Source organism: Sparus aurata, chromosome 15 (assembly GCF_900880675.1).
Source record: "Sparus aurata chromosome 15, fSpaAur1.1, whole genome shotgun sequence".
NCBI classification, from domain to species: domain Eukaryota; kingdom Metazoa; phylum Chordata; class Actinopteri; order Spariformes; family Sparidae; genus Sparus; species Sparus aurata.
This window is the reverse complement of record NC_044201.1, coordinates 20,819,374-20,843,557: the sequence shown is the minus strand read 5'-3', so window position 1 is coordinate 20,843,557 and position 24,184 is coordinate 20,819,374. Positions and strand designations below refer to the sequence as shown.

General features: G+C 43.3%; 1 protein-coding gene across 1 annotated transcript in view; it reads right to left on the bottom strand.

The window, feature by feature from the left end:
* The window catches only part of lrpprc (leucine-rich pentatricopeptide repeat containing), a 56,318-nt gene that overhangs the window by 24,785 nt on the left and 7,349 nt on the right, over positions 1-24,184 (bottom strand). The window contains exons 12-25 of the mRNA XM_030442301.1: positions 20,392-20,510; positions 20,204-20,294; positions 19,163-19,232; positions 17,087-17,114; positions 16,003-16,060; positions 14,997-15,103; positions 13,941-14,018; positions 13,662-13,733; positions 13,307-13,420; positions 13,059-13,189; positions 12,695-12,780; positions 7,865-8,072; positions 2,716-2,840; positions 293-399 (exon numbers count right to left, since the gene is read on the bottom strand). Of these exons, the coding sequence (XP_030298161.1) occupies positions 293-399; positions 2,716-2,840; positions 7,865-8,072; positions 12,695-12,780; positions 13,059-13,189; positions 13,307-13,420; positions 13,662-13,733; positions 13,941-14,018; positions 14,997-15,103; positions 16,003-16,060; positions 17,087-17,114; positions 19,163-19,232; positions 20,204-20,294; positions 20,392-20,510 (1,394 nt within the window). The remainder of the gene's footprint in view (positions 1-292; positions 400-2,715; positions 2,841-7,864; positions 8,073-12,694; positions 12,781-13,058; positions 13,190-13,306; positions 13,421-13,661; positions 13,734-13,940; positions 14,019-14,996; positions 15,104-16,002; positions 16,061-17,086; positions 17,115-19,162; positions 19,233-20,203; positions 20,295-20,391; positions 20,511-24,184) is intronic.

Genomic DNA, 24,184 nt, shown 5'->3' with positions numbered 1-24,184 from the left:
TCTCAGATAAATGTAGAGTAAAAAAAACCCTATATTTCTTCTTAATAACTTCAGAAATAGAGCATCATGAGAAGGAAAAACTCAAGGTTCGGTATGGAGTTAATATACTTAGTGTCATCCTGCCACACAGACATGATGTCTTGGCAATCAAAAATATTTGGTGTCTGGACCTCTCTCTGAACTTGTGAAATAACGGCAATCAACTACTTAGTATAATAAAAGAGCTCAGGAAGACTGACGTGTATCAGAAAACTCAACCTGGCTCCCACCGTTCCTTTGTGTGTGCGATTACCTCAATGATCTTCCGAGCCTCACGGTAGCGGCCTGTCTGCAGGAATGCAAAGAACAGATCGTACAGCATGGTCATCTCTCCTCGGTTCTGACTCACAAAGTCCATGGCTGAAGAAAAGACAGGGAGACAAGACAGACGGGGGGAAAACAGAGCAGAGAAAGGTCATGAATAAAAATGCCTGCAAGGTGAACAAACACACTCCACACTTCATCTTTTCCCTCTGATTCCATTATTTGGCACAATGTCCCAGGCACAAAGCAGCCATATCAAGCCTGCTCTCAAACAAACACAAGTCCCGAATGAAAGCCTAAGCTCTCATGGTAAACTTGCTAAAGCGCTCTGCTCAGCGTTACGTACTATCTCTGTCCAGCAGCTTCAGGACAGGTACCCCCCCGCCACACACACACACACTGCAAACTTTCAGTCACCCAAATGGACCTGCATATTCAGCGAAGCAGAGAAGAAAAGAATAATCCCTCTCCCTTTCTGTCATCTGAAGTCAACAGAAAGAACAATGTGCTGCGATTTAGCTTTTTGAACTTTTATGATTAAAGGGCACTATTTAAGATATGGCCAAAAATGTTTGTTTAAAACATAAAAAAAATGAACAGTGTTGACATTTTGTCAAAGACAGCTATGAACTGTGTTGCAGAGATGTTTAGCGAAGTTGCAAAAGACGATAGTCCAGAGGAGAGTTGCTGAACCCATATAGACTTTTAAACAAGGTCATAGTCTGCAGCAAAAACAGTGAAGTTCAGAGATAAGTTAGTAGTTAGAGATAAGTAGGTCGTATTTTTTGCATGCATAAAGTAATTCCCTCCTCCTCCACATCACGTTTCTAAAGATATTTTCATGAAAGAAACCTCCAGGTTAAAAGCATGGATGATGACCTGTTTCAAATAGATCAATGGTTGCTATGGTTGTCAGAACCTCACAAAGAAACCCACATTTTATGTTTTTGTTGATGCTTGAACTCAAGCTGAGGTCAGACATGTGAGTCAAGTTCTTTTGATGAGGTGTGTCATGCTTTAGTGCTTTGTGGGCCACTGAAGGTCAGTCTGTTGGAGGTATACATCTTTGACGGTTCCAGTACACTTCTGCTTTTATTTGGTGACAATTCATGCACTGCAACAGCACAGGTCTGTAAGAGCAAGCCATGGTGCAGCAGGCTCTAGCACTTGACATGTACTCATAAAGTCATCCGGTCAAGTGTGACTCAAGGTTTGTCTCATAAACCATCTCTCTCTGGCGCTTTGAGCTTAGAGATGAAGTCATTTGTTATTTCAAGATCTAATGATTAGTTGGAACTGGTTGTGTGATTTTTGAAAGGTGCGGCGGCTGGTTCTGTCAGGGACAAGGGTGGATGAGGGAGTGGGTGAAAGGGGAGGTGGAGAGGTGCTCCACTGCGTGGTTTCAACCTTTTCCACACTCCACAGCCACTTGCCCCTTCAACACACTGAACTTGACTTTTTCACCGAGCTGCTGTCGACGAACAGGGAGACCGTTCAAAACTTGATTGGCCGACGTGCTTCACTGCGACTCTCGTCAAAAACCTTTCTCGCTTTCTGGTCCTCTTACACACTCCTGGAATTGTTGCCGTCTGTCACATGCGTGTTTAATGCAAACACTGCAGGGATACTTAGGTTGAGCTCCTTCCCCTCCAACCATACACAAAAACTATTAATAATTTCAACCAGGAGAACAGAAAGTTTAATCAATCACGGCTAAAATATTTCTTTTTAACTATATCTGCAGTAAGCAGGACAGTGCGTACAGCTATAGCAAACTATAATGAGTCCATTTGGATATAATAATCCATCAATATCAGCCAATTAAGGATATAAAATCTTTAAAAATGTATGCCAATATGACAGGACAAAAAGATGAGAAGCTTTAGATAAGTGCACATGACACAGACTTTTACCAAGAAGTTTTCTTGTTTTGCCGAGTCAATATGAAGCATTGCATGTCTGCATCTGGGTCGTCCCAATAAGAGTGTGCAAAATAATATGTTAATTCCTAAACAGACAGGACTTGATTTGCTTTGGCAACAACAGTCAGCTGAAATGAGCGAGAGAATATCAGCATATTGTGCATACCTAATTTTAAAAACCATGGCTCTGGTGCGTTATGGTTCAAATTCAACTAGGCTGTTTTCTTGCATGTTTTTTCCTCTTTATCCCAGGATCTCCTGCCACCTCTCTACGGTCTACTTTTTAATGAAAGGCATAAAAAGCCCCCCAAAATACTTGTTGTTGATTTTTTGTTTATGAAGAGCTGCAACTAATGATTATTTCCATAATTTGTTAATGTTTTGCATATCTTTATGATTGAGCACATATGGTTTAGATCAGGGTGGCTGCCAGATGCATCTAGGGGAAAAAATGCAATGCAATAATGTTTATGTCGGTTGTGTTTCTAACCTTTCTGCAGCAGTTCGGTGTTTCCTTCCTCCACCAGGGCGACAATGATGTCGTGGATGCGAGGCAGGACCTTGTAGCGGTTACAACACTCCACTACTGCGTCTAGAGCTCCGGACAGGTCCTTGCTGTAGTCATGACACACACACGCACGCACACACAGATAAAGAGAGAGAGCAAGTGAGATGTCAGGTCTTTCCAATCAGTCATGTACAGGATTGTGTCAGTAGAGAATAGAGAGTGTATCATGGGGTGTTGACCTGCGACCTCCTGTTCGAGCACTGTGACCCACAGCAACAATACAGGCTTTTGAATTCATGACAGCACAACTGTAGGTGATGAAACCTTTTGGCCCCAATACATCATTCTCACACAATCAGGCCCACTCACACACACCTGTCTGCAAGGGGCTAATGTCTCTCTGGACAGGCTTTTAGAGAGGAAGCAACGCAACAGACAAAAGGACTCGGCTGATCTTTACCCTCTCCGCTCAGCTCCACTCCTGCCTTCCAACTTCTCTCCTCTTTTGTCCTCTCCAACCCCCTTTAACCTCCCCATCATTTCCTCTTCCTCTCATTTTCCTTTCCTCCATGCTTCCTTCCGTTTCATTCCATGCCGTCAGTTCTCACTCCCCTCCGTTGACCTCACCCCCCAGCTGAGCAATTTAACACAAATATGGCAACAACATTAGAGACCCCCACCCAACTCCCACGCCAGCTCGCTCCCTTCGCTTCTCATGTTTCTCGCTGGATCCATCCTCCTATCCTTCCCTAAGCGGACGAACAAACAAAAGAGAGATGGAGTGAAAATGAGAGAAGTAGAGAGGCAGAGACAGGGGAAAGGAAGCAAGGGAACTAGAGACTGAGAGAAAGGGGAGGGAGGGAAACCACTTCAATCCCCTTTATTGTGACAGCGCTGCCATCAATCTGTTGATTGGGTAATTACCATGTCAATCACTCAGAGGTCAAAGCAGATAGGGCACCCATGGGGGAGATAGGGGGCAGAGTGAGGGAGTGAAAAAGAGACAGATGGACAGAGCGTGAGAGAGACAGATTGAGAGCGAACAGGTATAATTTCTGAAGTGTTTTCTCCTCTAATCAATTAGACAAGTGGATAAGAGAAATATGCCCAAAAAGACCAACAACCCGGAAAAAAAAGGAAATGGTATGACCTTGAGTTCTGCTTCTGTGAGGCGGAAGCAGGAGAGAGCGATGGAGGGAGGAGGAATGGAGTGATTAGGGTTGGAAGGTAAAGAGGTCCACTAATTGAAATGAAGAGGGACAACATTATTCAGCAGCGCCAGTCAAGAGGCTTTTCAACTGCACAACAGTCTGATTGAACAACACAGAAGAGAGACTAAGAGATTTTTGAAAATGAGAGAAAGAGTGTGGAGACAGAATGGAACAGAGGGAGGGAGTCACGGGAACGCAATTTACTCCAAAAATGAGACGAGGACGAGAAAGAAAGTGTGGGAAGCGGTTGTAATTAACTTCATATGGCTTATATGCACGATTAGCTTATATGTCACAGTGCAGGCTTTTCGCACTGGAGCCATTTGTACACATTAGAGCCAAGTCATGTTTCAAAACTCCATCTCCACATTTGTTTCTGTCCACCTCCATCAGGCTCCTTATAATCCCTCCTTCCTAATGAGACATCTTAAAAAAAATATCCCGTCACTCTCGCAAAAAAAAAAAAAAGGGGGCCCGGCTTTGCAATTACACCCCCTCTACCTTCCTCCCCTCTCCCCCGCTCTCCGCCCACCGATCCACCCCAAAAAAGAGCTAAGGATGTCGAAAGATGGATAATTTCCCCTAGGTACAATTTAACTGTCACTTTGCGTTGCCATTTACTGCGGCGCACAGCCCTGTTAATGTCCTCAACTTTGCATGTCAGCCACTTTCCAGCCAATTAAGCCCTGAAAAAAAAAAGAGTGCTTTGCTCTGTGGAAACCTGAAGGATTAGACAAGGAAGCTCATTTTGCCTTCCCCCCCTCCCCCCTTCTCCCTCTGTGTCCCCCTCTTTTGTTCGGAGGAGATCGGCAGGCCTGTTATCAAGCCACTGTCCTTGCGTGGGGGAGGACGAGGTGTCTGTGTCTCGAAACGCAAATGAGACAGTGATCATGACACCACTAGCCTATTGTTACATGTGCCTAAGAATGGCATTTACTAATGTTTACGCCTGTAGCCACACAGGTGGATGCTCACACAATACAGCCATGTAGGGGAAAACCTGCTATATTGATTATGCTCAGGGGCAATTGAACAAGCTGAAAACACAATATTTGACTTATTGTTATGATGCGGCAGACGAGTTATAGTCATAATCATCTACAGTATTTACGCGTCAGCAGACAAATAGCAATATTAGCGTTATGTGGAGTTGTTTTTTTCTGGCAAGCTGAGCAATAACATTCTGCCATCAGGGGGAAGTAAACGCTCTGGTTTTTTTGCATTTGTTTAAGCTGATCACAATCGTCTTTAGCAATGCAAAGCCACAGCGAAATAGTGTGAGGGGGGAGGCCAGTCCTGACACTACAGTGGCTAAAACTCTGCAAAAGAACAACAACAAGTCCTGGCTTGTAGATTTATACTGTTGGTTTGTGTTCAGGTCCAGGCTAGCTCAAAGTGCGGCCGCACAATAAGTTCAGCATCAACATCGCAATGTGCCCATGCACAACAGTCACATTACAGAATGCCAGTGTCAGGCAACTTTTTTGCTGCCTGATACAAAAAATAACCTAATGAAAGACTAATCTCCAAGGGAATTCGGATTTTGTTACTTGTAAGTGAAATGCAGCCAATGAAAACCTACAAAACCACCCAAGTCATGAAAATGATTGTCTTTCCGAAAAGAAATATTTAAAAAAATGAAAATTCGGTTCATTTTATCTTTTAATATTGCAGTACATCGCAGAAAACCGAAAGACCACAATTTCAGTTTTTTGTATACTGTAACACTAACCGTCCTCTTACTCGACTTCTTTTCTTTTCATCCATGCTTATTGGCAAAGGGATGCTCTCCTCTCGTTTTAGGCTTCCCCATGTACCACAAGACTGTAGAAAAGAGTGGACGTGAATGAACTACTTTTCCACCATTCTGCCACTCGTCTCCCATCAGCTCTCCAACCCCCTAACAACTCTTCCTCCTCCTCCATCGCCACAGTTTCTCTGTATTATCACACATGTCCTGCCAGCTCCTCATTTTGTCGGACTCATTAGCATTTCCTGTCGTTAATCACTTCCATAAGGATGTCGCAATCTGAGCAACCTGCCAGCTAGCGTAGTAGTGGGTTTGCACACACAACACTGAGCGGACAGGCATGAAGGCTAACGGGGCGGTGCATATGATGGGCTGTCAAGGGCTAATCTGCCGGAGAAGTGTTCATTAAGTCATTAGCGCTGACGCAGCGATGAGACGGGTGCAGGCTGGAGTGATGCCTGCTTTGTCCTCTTTTTATCGCTTCCCTCCGTCCCTCCTCCTCCTCCCGACTGTCTGTTTGTCCGCTGACTGACGGAATGAAGAGGTGGAGACGAACGGACGGAGATGAAAAGATAAAATAGAGGAGGAGAGAGAGCAAAGAGATAGATTCAACTGGAGCGCAAAAGTCAAGTATTGTGGTACTCAAACCTGCCCTGAGGCTTGGCTCAACCACTGCTGGAACTACATTTTCATTTCACTTTACATTCCAAAACCATTTTACACATTTAATACATCTATAAGAAACACATGTAGGACAGGATTTATTTCTAAAAAGCCTTTAAAGGGTTTTATCATTAAACTGGGAGCATTACGGCCTTACATGTCAATTTTTTTTATATCAATGATGTGAATGTTCACACTGAAGAACCATTACTGTTTAAAGAAAATAAACACAAACAGCAACCCACCCTGTTCTCTACTAGTTTGGACCGGTCTGTCAAAGAGATTTTATCTGCACATCAGGTGCCACCTTTAATTTGTTGAACATTTCCAATCCTTTAAAAGGCAGCCAGCAAAAAAACAAACGAAAACAACAATAACAAGTGTACCAATAACAGAAGACAGATGATGGTAGAATACCAGCAGCTAGCTTGTTCACTTGTGGTCATTAGTGTGTGTTCACTGCAGTATCATTTGGAGGAAGTACAACTGGCACTTGATTTGTGAACATGGCTTCAGTAAGCTGTGTGTGTGTGTGTGTGTGTGTGTGTGTGTGTTTTGGCTGCTGTTGATGACCCAGGAGTAAATTAGCCTCCTAATCTCACAGAGGCAGTGATTAACGAGTGAACCTGGAAACTCTGTTTGTGCCAGAGACCAGACTTACAGCAAAACAAACAGCGGCAGGGGAGCGCCAGTGTGTGAGCTTCTAAGCGTATGTGTGTGTTTGTGTGTGTGTGTGTGTGTGTGTGCATGAGCTTCATGTGCAAAGGTTTACCTCTACAGCAGCATGTACACTAGAGGTAACTGTCTATGAAAGCATGTGCAGGGTGTGTGTGGTAGGCCCCTGATGGCGCACTGCGTGGCTGTGGTAAATCCAGCAATTAGTGCTCTGTACATAATTAACATGCTAATGAGTTGATCTACTTAAAAGCCGCTCTGACAAATAGAACACACATACACTGAGTAACGCACACATACCGAATTGAGTCGAGGGGTGGGGCAATACCATGACCCCACAGCCAGTGTTTGGTAACGTTCATTTGCATATTTGCATTACTGGAAGAGGCAGCGATGGCCATCTCTCACCACACACACAAACTCCAACACCTTGGAGTATAGCAGTGGGTGTTTCGGGAGATCAGGGGTGGGGGCTCGTCGGAGAGGTTGCAGCTGGCGTATCCTCAAACAAACAAAACCTGGCTCTGACACTACACACACACACATAATGAGCAATTTCCACATCCTCTCTCTGTCTGAATCACTGACCCAGAATGTAACCTCAGCTATGATCATAGGGAGGGATGAGTGACTCATTGAGACACACATACATACACACACCTGGCAACTGGATTTGGCAGATAAATACACAAATCTGACAACAAGTGAGCCGTTTGGCTGGTTGGTGGAGAGACTCTGCCTCAGAAATAAAAACTAAACTATTTTTCTAATATTAAATGTCTGTATATATTGTGGGTGTGTATGTGTGTAGGATTGTATGAGTATGTTTTACCTGTCCAAGTACGCAGTAATCAAAGGTGAGCAGAGATTGGTGGTGGGCTTGGCCAGTCCAAGGGTGAAGATGGTTTCCTGCAGACGTTGGATGGTGGCGATGTTGCCTTTGGCTGCTAAGCCGTTAAGTATGTGAAACATCGTGGTGACTTGTGTGTCATCGATCAACACCTCCTTCTCTTTCATCTCCTTCAGGATGTCCACCGCCTCTGTGAATGGAGGGGGAAAGTGAGATGAGACAAATGTTGAGAAATGTTTGCATCAGTCACGATCAATGCTCGACATGGTTTGGGATTTAAAGATGACGGGATGGTGAAAGTGATTGAGAGGTAAAGGATGACAAAAAAGAACAAATGTCGAGGAGAAAGAGAGATAATGCAGAGATATGAGGATGGAGAAAGCGAGAGGTGGGCAGAGCTTGGCTGGGAGAAGAGTAGGGTGTGTGAATATGATAAAAGGCCCCTTTAGCTAATTCCATGTGGGGAAAACAAACCCATATTAAAACAGCATTTTGCACCCAGCGGGGATGCAAATCCAACCCCGTATAATGCCAACTCTGCGCTAATTGCTACTTGCGGTTTTCTAAACGAGACTACAATTACCGGACCCCTACAATGGAGGCCGGCTTTTTGCCGTGGCCGCGTAGAAAGCACTTGGGGGGCTAAATTATAGGTATGCAGCGACAAGGGCCCGCCGTGGCCCCAGTGAGACCCCGGTAAGCGGGCTGAGGGGTGGATCAGTTTGGTCAAGTCCAGCTGGTAATGGAGGGCTTTTTACTGGGCCACGCGCCCATCTGGCCAACACTAGGGGCTAAATGGTGAAAAGGGTGTGTGTGTGTGTGTGTATGTGTGTGTATATGTGGTGTATCACGGTAAGGTAATTAAGATGCATTTACTGTCTATTTAGACAGCTGCTAATGGGCTGACAGCGATACAGCCGCTCTCCACCAAAGACATTAATCTATACAGCATGACCACGAGGAAGGTAAGAGATGAAGAAGCCGACAGACAGAGAATATATCTGAATAATGTGTGTGAGGACAGTACTCCAACTGCAGAGCAATACGGACGCTTTGCTTAAAATTCACTCAACTAAATTCCTTGCTCTTTACGTTTGCAGCAAACAGAGAGAACTAAGGATGACACTAAATAAAGATATAGTAAACAAATGTGGGTGTAATGGCACTAAACACCTACAGAGCTGGTAATATAACAAAACCCCTCAAACAGGAGAGTCACTCTACTTGACACACACACACACACACACACACACACACACACACACACACACACACACACTTGTGGGCTGAGGGACAGGGCCACTGGTGAGTGCTTTGGCATCCTAATTTCAGTCTGTCTCTCCATCCCTCCACCTTTCGGTGCCAGTTGTTATGGCGATAGGAACCAAAGGCTGTCACAGATTTAATGGGACAGGGGAAAATACTAGGAGGCAAGGGTGGAGTACGGGCGGCTGGCAGTGGAGGAGACGCTGCTAAACTGGGGAGGAACGGGGGGTTAAAGGGAGGACAATGAGAGGCGTTTGAAGCTTCTCGGACAGATAAGTTTAGTTAGCTGGATGAGAGCTTACCAAGAGGGATGAAGAAACAAAAAGGCCTCATCTTAAAGCTAGTTGTCATGAACGTTATCATGTATCACACTTTTATCACTGCTCCAATGCTTTATTTTTACTAAAGGGCTGCAAGATTAGACCAAAAGCGCCTGGTTCCCTTTTCCTCTGCTATGATTTCATTTAGACTGAAAATAAAACAAAATTGGCTTTTTACTACAGCGTGACTTTACGTTTATAAAAAATATATCAACATTCAAGATAATTACCTCACGTTCAAAGTATTGAACAGATGCTAACACAGTGGCGGGGCTCACCAATCTATTAAAAGTGGTGGCCAGGCTGGCAACCAGACATCAGCTTTCAGTTACAGACACTAAACATATGGTTGCCATCTTTATTAACTTTAAATATTTTGATTAATCAAGATAATATGCAGTTACACTATCAAAGATGTTGGTATTAACTTTAAACAACTGCCCTATAATGACCTGACGTCAAGTTTGGGCTGTTTCAGTTCAGATGCAACTTACTCTTGCTCTCTGACTCTATGTGTCTCTCTCCATGTCTGCCTCCCTCCCTTCTTCCCTCTAACCATACCTCTCTCCATCTCTCTCTGACAGACCCGCTAATCACCGAGACCAATGGCTTGGAGTTGATCTGTCCAAATGGAGCTACACTAGCTAACATCCCTTAGTCCTCCATCCAAGCCCCCCAGCCCACCCCCCTCCTCGTTCCTCCTCCGTCTCTCCCTTTATCCGTCCGTTTAGCCAGTATGCATATCCATCAGCTCAGCCGAGCATCGTGGCCAGCAAAGCGAGCCAGACCCCACACACACATATCAAAACATGCAGAGGCAGACAGGCCAGGTAAACAAACATCACACAGCCCAATGGTTCATCTAATGTTCCATGACTTGACTGCTAGTGATGTCTCTTTCCCAAAACACACACACACACACACACACACACACACACACACACACACACACACACACACACACACACACACACACACACACACACACACACACACACACACACACACACACACACACACACACACACACACACACACACAGAGAGCACCAAAGACGAGTCCAGGACCACCGAAAGCCAGTACAAGTTGTGTTTACCAAAGTGGGAGGATGGACAGATAGAAGCAGACGGGCAAGGGCAGGTCAAAGGGACGCTTGGTGAAAGAGAGGTGGTGTGTTTAAAGAATGAAGGGAGAGAAGTGACGAGATGACAGCTCTTCAGGCCAACTTTGATACCTTTTTGCATGTTCACTTGTCACATGTTGACATATTAAATAGGATTAATTAATTCTGGTCTGAGACATACATTAAGGCAATCTAATAACATTTAAGGTCAATCTTTCGACGTGAAAACTGTGTTCCAGGCTGACCAAGCGCAGGACTACAATGGGATAAGAAGATGTGACTCAAGTCTGATACCAATAAGATAACTGATCATTGTCATAGTTTTGTATTTAAAAGTTAATAACCTCTAGTTTACAGAAATCTCTTCTTTGTTTATTTGAGGATCACAAACCAGCTTTACAGGTGTATACCACTAACTACTGTATCAAAGTGTGTAGATACTGCCCTCATAACATCAATGAACTAATCTGGCATCGTGTAGTCAGCTGTATTTATCAGTAAGAATTTTGCAGATACTAAAGAATAGCCAATCATATACATTTTCAATATATACCCAATATTTATCATGTCGTGGGTCTCGTCATGTTTAACACATACTGTATGCATGCGTGTGTAAATGGGTGTACTGTATAGATACATATATATGTTTTATTTTTGTCTGTTTTACTATTATGGATAATATGGAAGATGTAGGTTCAATAGATTTTGTAATAGTTACTGAACAACAGTGGTGTAGTCATCCAGAAAAAAATAACACACAAATAGAGAGATGGAGGGCTAGACAGGCGAATGCATGGACAGATGTGAAAACAGATGTGAAAACGATTAAAGGACCATGAGGAGCGCAGAGGAATATTAATTAGAGACAAGTAATTAAAAAGACTTGTACAAGAGCAATAGAGGAAGAAGGGCGATAAAAGGATAAAGTCAAAGGGATAAAGTGAGGTAACATAAAAAAAAGTTGCTTGGCGAGGTGGGATGGGAGGCTCTGAACCAAGGGCAAAAAACAACAAAGCCATTAGAGAGAGTGTGAGAAATGAAGCAAGATGCCAGGAGACATGATCTTCAGCTGGGCCTGGTGTGTGCTGGGAGCCAGGCGGACCAGCGTCTGGGTGGGGACAGGCTAACATCAAGGTTAGCCATGTGTGCTAATGTGGCTGACAAGCGTCCCCTCCATATGCACACTCTGGCTAATGGCAAATGCGTTAGCGCTGCCTATACACACCCCGACAAACACACACACAGATGGACACACCAACCGTTGTGCCCGCCGAATGCCTTTTGCTTGAATTCACATGCAAATTTGTGTGTGTGTGTGTGTGTGTCTGTGTGTGTGTGCGCGAAATGCTCAAGCACTTCGGCGGACATGATCTGCCATTAGCATCAAGGCGGATTTCAATAATTCTGGAAAAATACACACAGTCCTGTAATTTTCCCCCTCTCTCATTTCTCACTGACACGGATGTGCGTGAGGGGGGAAGAGAATGAGAGAATGACACGCTTCGAGACAGAGCGGGGGAGAGAGGGTCAAGATAGAGAGACGAAGACGAGGATGGAGAGAGAGAGCGAAGGGGAGGAGAGAGGAGGCGAGGACAGACAAGGGAAACATTTTGCCTGTCATTGTGTGCAAAAAGCAGAGCAGCAAAACTGATGGTAATTGGGTCTTCGATGGGCTGAAGGAAACCCACCGTAGCATTCTGAAAATGGCTGGCTAATGTGGGTTTGAGGGAGGGAGAGAGACGTGACAGAGTCGCTGTCACACACACACACACACACACACACACAGTCACATCTGCAGGTCTTTTTTAAGTTCAAGCCTGATCTACTCTGATCCGGCTTACTGTCGGGGTAAAAGTAATGAGGAACTAAAAGCTGGTGGGATTAGTCAATTAATCAATTAGGAGACACAATTAAGAACAACTTTGATGACTGATTAATATTTTCAAATCCTTCAACCAAAAAAGCAGTTTAATACCTGGTTTTGGCCAACAAAACAAGCAGTTTGAAGAAGTCAGAGAAGTTGTGATGTACGTTGCTCTTTACTTAAGGGGCTGAGGGATGATGATAAAGTTGAATTAAAATAATAATTCACTGGAGCCATACCCTCTATTCTTCCATGCTTTGAGAGGGTCTTGACGAGTCCCATGTATTTATTGGCATCCAACACTAGTGATGAATCCTTGCGGCTCCTAGGAGACAGATAGGGAGAGAGACAGACTCGATTAATGTTTTCCACTTACAGTAATGCCACTCATCTTGCAGATGTTCTCCTGCTGGAGTTCAGACCGATGCCTGAAGCAGATGGAGAGTTGAGAGAAAGAAGGGAGTTTCCTGTGTTTTAGCCAGTCAACAGAGTGACCGGCTGCTGCATTAACGTCTCCCCTAATACCACTCAAGTTAAACTTTAATGGCCTACTACTTGTCGCAGCGCTGCCTTATGTGTGTGCATGTATCCTGCTTCGCTCACATTTCCATCTTCAGGTTGACCGCCTCCTCCACATTGTCATGGCGACAGCACAGGTTGAGGAGGAAAGCGTAGCCGCCGATGGTCATCGCCTCCTCGTGCTGCTGCTTCAGCTCAAGGGCGCCCTGAAGGTTCTGATCACACAAAAAAACAAAAACACACCTCAGGACCAAACACATAGACAAAGCAAACTTAATTCAAGAAAAATAAGAGAGAATGTTGAGAGGCTGAGTTATCCAAATGAAGCGTACCTCCTCGAAACAGAGAGCCTGGATGAGTTGTTTGAGAACTGTGCCTATTGGTTCGTTCTCAGCTTTCAGTTCAGCCAACTTCTTCTCAAGTGCAAACACCTTTGCACCAATTCCCTGATGGAGACAGAGAGGTGTTAAACACATGACCAAACACATAACCTCATGAGCTTGACACATTAAGGAATTATGAGACAAATTATGGTGCTCTGTCTACTTAAAAAAAAAACCCCAAAACTCTAATGTTATGTTCAAACAGGAAAAACAGTCCTCACAGGTATACAAGCATAAAACATTAATCATGTGCAGCATTTGGAACACTGTATGAATTTGTTCACACTGACTCTGCCCGACTTACCACTTGACGGTTAGCAGGTGTCACAGGGTCATTCAACCCTCTTTCTTTGGGATCCACCAGAACAATCACATCCTGACACAAAGAGTGAACACAGTTACGTCATTGGGACAACTATAAAAACAGTCCAGCAAACATGAGAAGTCCAGTTGAAGTGCCTTCTTCTCTATAATATATAGATATTTATCTTACCTAAATTCTATGATAAAACTTCAGGAGTAAATACTTAATCTGGAAAATATTATATATATATTCTCTAATTATATCTGAACGGCTCTGTACCTTGATGAGCTCTGGGACGTGGTAGGACTCCAGAAGATTCCTGATTCCTCTGTAGATGCTTTGTGAAATCATTATTTTCTGCAGAGAACCAACAAGAAGAAAATCAATGTCAGCAAAGCACTGAGTTTTCAGATTGACATTAATGTTTGGACAGTCACTGAACATAATGTTGAAGTAGGAAACTAATTATGTTTTTCAAGAACATTTCAATTTTAGAGATTATAATGGAGAAACCGATGCTTGGTGGAATTTATTGTTATTAAATTACCAGTGAAGTGTACTGTTTTAACTCACTCATCTACATTTGAGATGTCAATGTTTTCTGCTGAACTGTAAAATATCCTGCCTTCATTATATCGTTGCCACAAGTTTTTAATAACCACATTTAGGGGACCATTGAAAAACAGTGTGTATCGGCTGGGATCTCAATATCAGAATTTGTTGTACCCATGAATATTTGGCAATCGCCACAAAAATCGAGTATCGGTTGGGTTCTGTTTAAGAATCATTTAAATTAGCCACGGCTTCTTTTAAAAGTTTGTGTTCATATTTGTAGAGAAATTAAATCTGAGTATAAAGTTGCATTTAGGTGCTGTTGGAAATGCTGAAATCTAAAAAAATGGTGACTGGATGGATGATTTCTGGAGGTCAGAATTAGCTACATCTTAAGATTATTTTGCGACATTTCAATGATTCCAAAGACAGTTCTACACTGGACCAAGAAACTGGTTTACTGAACTCCAAAGAGCCAGTTAAGACGAAACCTTTAACCAAACAGTGAAAAGCATAATTTAATCTTCCGCAGCATGTCTGGGTGCCCCAGCTCAAAGCTTCACTCGTCAAACATGGAGAACAGGGAAGGCGGTCATGCAAGTGTATTTTGTCGTGTGCGTACATTTGTGAATAATCCGAGTCTGATTACACTCTGCAAATCATCTCGGATCAGAGTGTGTAAGCTCCTTTAAAAGGGGAAGGTTATGAATGAACTGGATATACAATATACTGTGTGATGTTTTCAGTAACCTCATAAGTGTGTGTGTGTGTAAGTGTATGTACCTTAGCTTTTAGCTGATTGAAGTATTTCCGCAGTTTCTCTTCCTGTGCCTGCACGTCTTTGTCTGGCATGCTGTCGATCAGATTGTACAAGAAGTAGGAAACCTTTTCTGGATGGGAACACGCACACACGCACAGACATACAGACACACAGAGTGAGCAGTTGTCATGGGAATATATTTCATTTGCCAACTTGTCACTTCCTACACCCATTTGTGCATTTACATTATTTTTCTGTAGCACTGCAGAGTGTGTGTTTGCACTTCTTTTCTGCTGACAGAGGCTGCTTTTGGGCTGGAGTGTGAGTGAATGTGCCACGGTCGGCAGTGACAGCTTTCCCCTACCTCAACCCTCTCTCACACACACCCATAAACACACAAACGCAGATGTCATCTAATGGAATGTGACATGGATAACAGTCTCCATCGCTCCCACCAGCACACACAACAGTTCCAGCGCTGGGGACACTCCGTGACACACACACTGACACAGAGCGACATTAACGCTCCGCACGCGCACACACACACACACACACACACACACACACACACACACACACACAACACACACACACACAACACACACACACACACACACACACACACACACACACACACACACACACACACACACACACTTTTAACCACTCAGCACTGTGTCAGCAGCCAGGCTCTATTTCCTCAGACGGATAGACCAGGTCTTTCACTCACACATAAACACACACACACCTGGACATAAACACACACAGGCTTCATGACGAGAAGTCGGCCGATCAGCAGTATTCTGCTACTGAGACTGAACGCAAACTCACACACATGGCATTTTTCTGTCATCTGAATTATAGTTGGAAGGTGAGACGGAGACTGCAGTCTGCAAGTCTGAATACAGATACGTGATAGATGAGACACACACACACACACACACACACGCGCGCGCACACACACACACACACACACACCTCAATGTCCTGACTTGCCAGTGACAACGGTGTGTATAAATGTTTTCTTACCAGCAGGCTTGTTGCTTCCCTTTGAGAAGCGCTCATCATTGTACAAGAGCTCTGTAATCTGGAATGAGGAAGAACAAATTAGAACAAAAAACACACACACAGAATATTTGACACATTTTTTAATTAATCCCTGTGTCTTTCCCTTTTCTTTTATGTTTTTCTGTTTTTAAATACGTGTAAATAAATTGCGGGTTATGATTGCAAACCACCTCGCAGAAAAAAGAAGGGAAAAAAAGGAATTGCCTGGAGCCAAGTAGCCATGCTAAACATTTCTTTATTTATACGCTCAGTGTGCCATAAGGAGATTTGCATAAAAGCCAGCAGATGGCATTTGTCATATTGTATATTCTTCCTAAATGTAACTCGGTACGGAGCAGATGGTGAGCAAATTGGTTATCATAGCCATAATGTTGTGAGGAATAAACCATTAAATAGAGAGCTGAAGATTCACTGATTGCCTTTAAAAAAGCCTTTTAAACTTTATTGAGTGTCTAATTTCATAAAATTTCATTTTTTCTTTTTTTTTTCCTGTATCGTTTTAAGACGCTAAAATATTTGTCCAAATTAGAAATCCTGTTCACTCCTTCCCTTCTGTGGGAAAGACAACTGAAACAAAGGACACAAACAACAATGATGCCGATATATGTGAACTACTGCTTTTCTTCTCCCAACATGTACAAAGGACAGTATGATACTACTTTTCAGCATCATCCATACTGCCTCTTATTATTATTTTCTTAAAAATATTACATTGACAATCATGTGAATTATTGCTTTTTTTTGCTACCTTTCAATGTCATTGCCAATACTTACTTCTATTGTTACTCCTTATACACTCATATTTTGTATATTTTGTATAAATATTTATACTTTAATTGTATCAATTCTAAAAATAAAAAAAAATAAAATAAAAACTGGGGCAGCCAGGAAGGAACCAACTGGTTTTTACTGTAAAAAAATCCAACGATCTCTGGCACAAGAATTTCCTCAGGGATTAATTAAGTTGTAATCATCTTATCTCTCTGTACTGCCATATACCGACACATACAGACAGTCAAACAGCGTGTGCTCATTGATGTCTTACCTTCACCATGCTCTCCACATCATCAGACCTGCAGGGGGCAGTAGAGGACAAGACATGAGCACCCAGTCAACATGCACCATCACTGGGTCAACAACAGCTCCCAGCATGTCAGGGTTAATGTGCATCTCTAATAGAGGCACCTCAACCACACACACGCACACACACACACACACGCACGCACGCACACACGCACACACACACACACACACACACACACACACACACACACACACACACACACACACACACACACACACACACACAATTCTAATGTGCGTTTATTCTTCTTTACCCGAAAATTATTATTCCTCACATGAAAGACTTCACATCACCTTAATCACATTAACCTGAATGTGTTGTTTAACTTATTTCAAGTTGCTATAAAAAAAAGATAAGCATGAATTTGACACAGAATTTGAATATCAGTACTTTTACTTTTTCTATTAAAATGTCCAAGTTTTTCCCCAAATTTGGAGCATTCCAATTCCCTGAACATTACATACTGTATTTGTTTGGAAATGTGAATAAATATTTTAGATGAATTAATGAATTTTTTGACAGCAATTTAGATTAGACTTGAGTAACCGTTACACTGACAGTGTCATGTTGCCAAAGCCAGTAAACTGACAGTGTAGTACAATACAATACGGCAAGAGAGAGACAGATTTTACAGTTTGACACTCTCAATCCCACAGTACAAGAGAGGAGAGACGGCAGTACAAAAGCCTGGGAAACCACAAAAGACACACACTCAAACACACACAAGGAGGCTAAATGATGACAACGTGTGACATTTCTGGCGTTGTCAGCGAGTTGCTGGAAAGGAGGAGAGATGGGGAGATGAGAGACAAGAGGAGAGAAGAGAAGGGAAGAGGTCTTTAATGATTAAATTATCCCCTGACCTTGCCTTTGACAGGGGCAGGTCCTGCACTGCAACGACACGGCGCTCACTCACACACATACACGCGCGCACACACTCCCCAAGTGACAAGCCCAATTATGACCCTGTCAGGCAACCTAACAGTCAGAAGACTGTGTATGTGTGTGTGTGTCTGTTAATGCGATGAGAGCAGAGCAAATGGAGGAGAAGAAGCAGATTCAGACGCAAAAAAAAAAAAAAAGACGTACAAACAATTAGTCAAAAGGCACCAACACAGAGAATAAATGTAAGTTTCTCTACAAAAACATCTGGTAATCTACACTTATTTGTGGTTTTGAAATAAGACAGAAATTCTAAAGCTGCAATCGTGAATCTGCTGTTACTGCTCATGTTTTCATTGAACATTTTACATGTCCTTGAAAGTATAAAATTATACTTTAATTACCTTTAAAAAAAGACGAGACTGACTGTTTTTCCTGAGAAAAAGCCACATTTTAAAATTAAACTACCTAATTTATCAAAATCCTCCCATATAATGAACACATCATCTGCAATAAGGAGTGTACCAGATGAATTTGAAGTTCAAAGTTACACTCAACTGAGCATATATCAGCTTGTCGGTGGGAGAAATAACTTTGCTCCCAATAGAAAAGTCTAGGCTTTCTCTTTGACCCACCTCCAGCTTCGCTGAAGGCCCGGAGTGTTTTTGTGCCGGTGTGTGGTGTTAACCTGTAAATATTCATAAACACCCCTTCAACAAAAGACCACGGGTCAGACCCCGGTCCTAGGGCTAACTCTGCATGCGTGTGTGAGAAAGAGAGTGAGATCAGTATGGGGGTCTGGGTAAGAGGGGCAGTGGTGGGCATCTGCTAATTTACATATCTCCCACGGTGCTTTGGGGTAAGAGCTGAGGGATGACGGCCTCCATATGCATGAGGCACCCGTGTATGTGTGTTTGTGTGTGTGTGTGTGTGTGTTGAGAGTGTTTTTCCCTGCAGCTGCCCACACAGACGCCGTAGATGCTGTGATAGGCTGCACATGTCACCGTGGTAGCATATGCTGCACTGACCTCCATAGTGCTACAGGCTTCCCTAAAACGCCAGTCAGGAGTTGTGAGGCAAAATATGGAGAAATATGGAATATCAAATGATGGGAGGACACATAAACATAAACAGCAGTCGGGCTAATTGACTCACCTTCTAAAGCCCAGGATAAGACTGCCGCGGAACAAACCAAGGTCCAACGAGGGGAAGGAGGGATCGGACACTGGAAAACAGAGGGGGCCGAGAAGTGATGAGAGGGAGAGACAAAGAAAAGGAAACAACTTGTCTACATGTGGACTGATCTGGTTGAAAATGATACAAAGTGAATGAGATATCCAGGACATCAAATAGTTTTGATTTGCACTTATTCAAATAATTGTGATTTGATTCATTATAGTGCACCAGCGCATAATCTAGGTGCATCCAGTAGTACATTTGAATTTCTTAAACTATTTAAATTATTATAATCAGGATAAAAGGTTCAATTACATGTTTTTCTTTATTTGAATCACAGCAAACACAATATGAAATTGCAATAACAATTGCAATTTCATAACAACAAAATAACAACAAAATAATGTTGTAAGATGATCAAAACATTTAAATGCAGATTTTTGAGAGTTGATTGGAAAAAAGTAGTGGTTTGAAGACGTAACTTGGAGCAATTGTGCCTGGTCATCTCTTTAAATTGTTTGATTTGTGAAGCCCAAAACTCAAAAGTGTTTAATTTACATTATATGGAAAAACACTAAAACTTTCTTCATGTAAGCGGGGAAAAAAATTTCCGCTGGGTGACTTTGAGATACATAAAAAGTAAACGCAGCAACGTATGTGATAACGACTGGTGGATGTTTGAGACTGAAACGAGATGAAAGACAGAAAACAGGAGGAATCATCCATTATGTAACAGCCTTCTCTATCCCGTTCCTCTGCCAGTTGAGGCGCCTCTCGTACTCGCTCTTTACATATTCACATAGACTAATCTCTTAAAAGGCCTGATGAGCACAGAGGAGTAAGTGGGCAAGTGTGTGTGTGTCTGTGTGTGTGTGTGTTTTAACGCTGGTCCAATTAGCCTGCAGGCAAAGCAGCGATTTTTATGATGACGGGTGCTCGAGATGCAGTAGAGCTGCTTTGGAATGTGTTAGTCTGTGTGTGTGTGTGTGTGTGTGTGTGTGTGTGTGTGTGTGTACTTACACAGAGTGTAGAGTTCAGCCAAGTTCTTAAGAGCCACCAAGCGAACCTCTGAACACAAGACGCCCTCCGAGTCCAAAGGCACACCTGCATCCTGAGTAGACAAAATCACCTTTATGTCAGCAAAAACCTTTCAATGCATATGTACACACACTCTCTCTCACACACACATAGTATTATTTACAGATTACCTGGAAGACCTGTCGAGCTGCTTCTATGCTGGGGTAGATGGCGAAGATGTAGTTGGATAAAGTCTCGGCATCGGGGGACAACTCCAGCTCCTGCATGCACTTCAACGCCGCAACCACACCTAAACACACACACACACACACACACACACACACACACACACACACACACACAGAACAATTAATATCAGTAATATCAGCACATCAATAACAGAGGTACTGACTGTCAACTCTTTGGTTTCATGCCCTGACATCTGTCAGTAACATTTTGAAATTCTTTTACAAAACCAGACTGCATGGTATGGTAAGTGTGATAAAACCGCCATATTTTGTTTTTGGAATGTACAACACCCGCTATGTGGTCAAATCTGAATAATATATCTAAAATGTTATAATATACAAAATATTCAAATATATATAATTGAATGCGCATGTCGATAGATTTTAAATGTAGAACTGAAATCATGGGTCCCTATAGTAATCCATTTATTTTTTTAATCTGGAAAATGTCAACCATGATCTTATAAAAGATTATCCCGAACCAAAAAATATTTCATTCACTATGACACATAAAAAGAGAATTTTAGTAGTTGCAACAAAAGCAGGCTTTCACATTTGCACTAACAAAATTATTGGAAGGTCCACCATCAAAACCATATAATATAAAAAATAAAATAAATTAAAAATCTCCTCCTGCTTCTTGCCTGGCAAAATGTAAACACAGGCACTTCCAGTCTGCGCCCGGAGCCGGTGGCAGACTTTAAGAAAAAATACAGATACACACACTTTCCTCCATTCCCTCTCATGTTCAGGCCTGGAGCTGTGTAAGCACTGCTTGAATATGGATCTAAGAAACGAGCTGGCATGTAGTTTCTCTCACCCCCCCAGTTAAAAAGCCAGGCAGACAGACAGACAGACAGAATGCTAATGGCTGCTCGCCTCTCTCCTTTGGACTTGAGGATACGTGTACATAAACACGCACTGGGCCTGAAGTGGACTCTTGCACCATCACCCAGCCTTGCAGCAGTGCCCTGTGGTCCTGCCCCAGGGAAGAGGGGCCAAAACAGCCACATGCATATGGATCAGCCACTGATGCACTCTCAATGTGCCCGCAAGAGTGTGTGCTCGTATGCAGGAGGCACTGCAGCACTTTGCATATGTCTGGGAGCATGCCCACAAAGGACATGGGCCTGGATGAGGGCATAGGCGGGTCTCTTACTCGGTTTGTTGCTATGCCGTTTTAGGTGCATCTATGTGCTATATATGACTGCATTTAGTGCACCAATAGACCTTGTTCCCATGCGAACTTCAAAAAAACTACCCTAAAGTGCTTCCTTGAGTCGACACACCTCATGATGCAGTGTGTATTTACTCTCCACTCAGGTTGTGAAACACACACACGGCTCTGTGTTTCTGCATCCTCTCGGGACGTATGTGTTCACCTGGCAGTCTCTCTCTTTGGCTGAATTAAAGATGAGCTGGGGCTTTTATATGCCATTAAAACCTGCGGCTGAGGCTGCATTATCCCAGGTAAGGCTACCTGAAGTACTCCATCCATCCAGCCTCTCACTCATTCATCTGCCCCTCTCACTATCCATCTACCCCGCTTTCAAGCAAAAGAGTAAACAGGCGATCGTCCTCTTTCTTCTCAATGGAGGATCCATCCGCTCTGCTGTCCTCTCGCTCCATTCTTACCCCCTAATCGCTTTCAACCAGCCTTTTTTATGAAAGAAGAGAAGGAGCACCTGCCTTCCTCCTGAATAATCCATAATTAATTTCACGGTGAGCCAGACAGACAGAAAACAAGTGAATGGAGAACTGGAGGTATAAATGCATAAGCTGACCTTCTCTCTCATGTGCGCGCTTTCAAGCTTCCGCCGGTGAGCTTTCTTGATCATCAGCACTTTTCAGTCGTCCAACAAGCGTGTTTACGTAGCTTTTTTGCAAGTCAAGTCTGTGACAAAGAGCTTTTAACCATTTAAACCTGAGGTAGTTTTTTCCCTCAGTTTTCACTCCCTGTATTTACAGTCTTATGGTGAAGTCACTGCATGTCTTAGCTAAGCAGTTAGGTTAGTAAGAAAGGCCATCAGTTTGCCTTCATGGGTGCTATTCTAGTACAACTTTTTTTAACCTACCACTCTTAAAAATGTGAAGCTACTGCCTGTAGCCACTCCTCTTAACTACAGCTAAGCTTTTTACACTAATTGCAAATATGTGGTTCCTCTCAACTACCTTAGCCTATTTTCATTACTGCTATGTGAAGGACCGTGACACTGGTATCTTTTCTGCACAAAGTCTCCATATTCTACAATACAGTAGGGAGTAAGTCACCTTGAATCTCAGCTAAGCTGAAATATAAAGACCTTCACACAAAAACAAAGAGTTGAGTATTAATGGGAAAAGCATTGAGGATACTACAGAAAATAAAATGTGATATTATATGGTGTCCTTTGTACTGATCTCCCTTTAGGCCTTTTACTCTTCAGTCCGTTATCCTCATCATATGTGAGGTAATCCTTTTTTTTCCCCTTCCACCCCTGTCTGAACAATTTAAGTAAAGATTTGGCACAGACGAGTACTGAGAAGAGTAGAGGCCTCTCCAGGTTGGTCAGCATAAAGCCTGACATACCATCCAGGCAAGAAGTATCAAAGTAGTGAGTTAAGCATGGCAGTGGTCACAAGATATCATCATCAGATTCATGTCTTCAGGTTAACTGTCACAGACGAGAAGTGAGGACGGAGAAAAGAGAGGAAAAGAGGAGTGGAGTGAACCGGTCGCTGTCATCCCCTCCCGTCCTTGAACATGAGTACCTGTCACTTCTCCTTTCCTTTCTCCTCCAACACCATCTGTCTCTCCATCTCTCCGTGTCTATGACTCTTTAAAGGTAGACTCTGTTCGCTGCGAGGCGATGAGGAGTCGATGTTTGGAAACAGAGCAGAGTACAAGAACCATTTTATGAAGCATGAAAAGCTGCAATTTTTATCGCTGCTTGCTTTTTTTCCCCCCTGCTTTTAATCAATGTGATGCTTGGCTCTTGTCCCACCAATTAACTCAAGCTGAGGCTAGACATGAGTTCATTGAGGACTGTGTTACAGATTGCTGCGGCAGTGCTTCTTTAATGCAGCCCACTCTATTTGACAGATATTGCTGCATTAAAGAAAGAGTGAAAGGGTTGAAGAGGAGGTCAAACAAATAAGAGTACACTGGGGGAGGAGGGGGCAGTCAAGACGGAAACAAAACAAGGGAGACTTTGCATTCCACATCACCCAAAAAACATTCCCTTCCTCTGCAGTTTCCCCGCTCTCTCTTTCTTGCTCCCCTATGTCAGAAGTGATAAGAGTGCTCTTCCGCGCCAGAACTGACAGGCGGTGACTAGCTGGCGGCAGGTGGGAAGTATGGGCCAGCATATGCTTCCGCTAAACCCGCCAAATCCACACCTCATCAAAAGGCAAAGGGAGCTTTTCCCCTACTCCTCTCCTCATTCCTCCCCCACCCCCGCAGTTGTTCTCCTCCAATTCAAGGGCTACGGCCTCTCTGCCCGCTAGTGACACCTGTGGCCAAAAAGTGACACGGCGCTTAATATTTCATGGGCCGTGCACAGTGGGGCGCGTAATCCAAAGTGAATTCCCTCAGAGCGCTTGCATTTACATGAAATCAAGTCACTCCGCATCAGTCACATCACCTGCACTGCCCCCCGAAAGCCCCCCTCTCCTCACAAATGTGGACGCATACACACCTCCTGCAGCCAATGAGAGCGGGGGGAAGAGAAGAGAGGCTGCATCATTCATGCAGGTT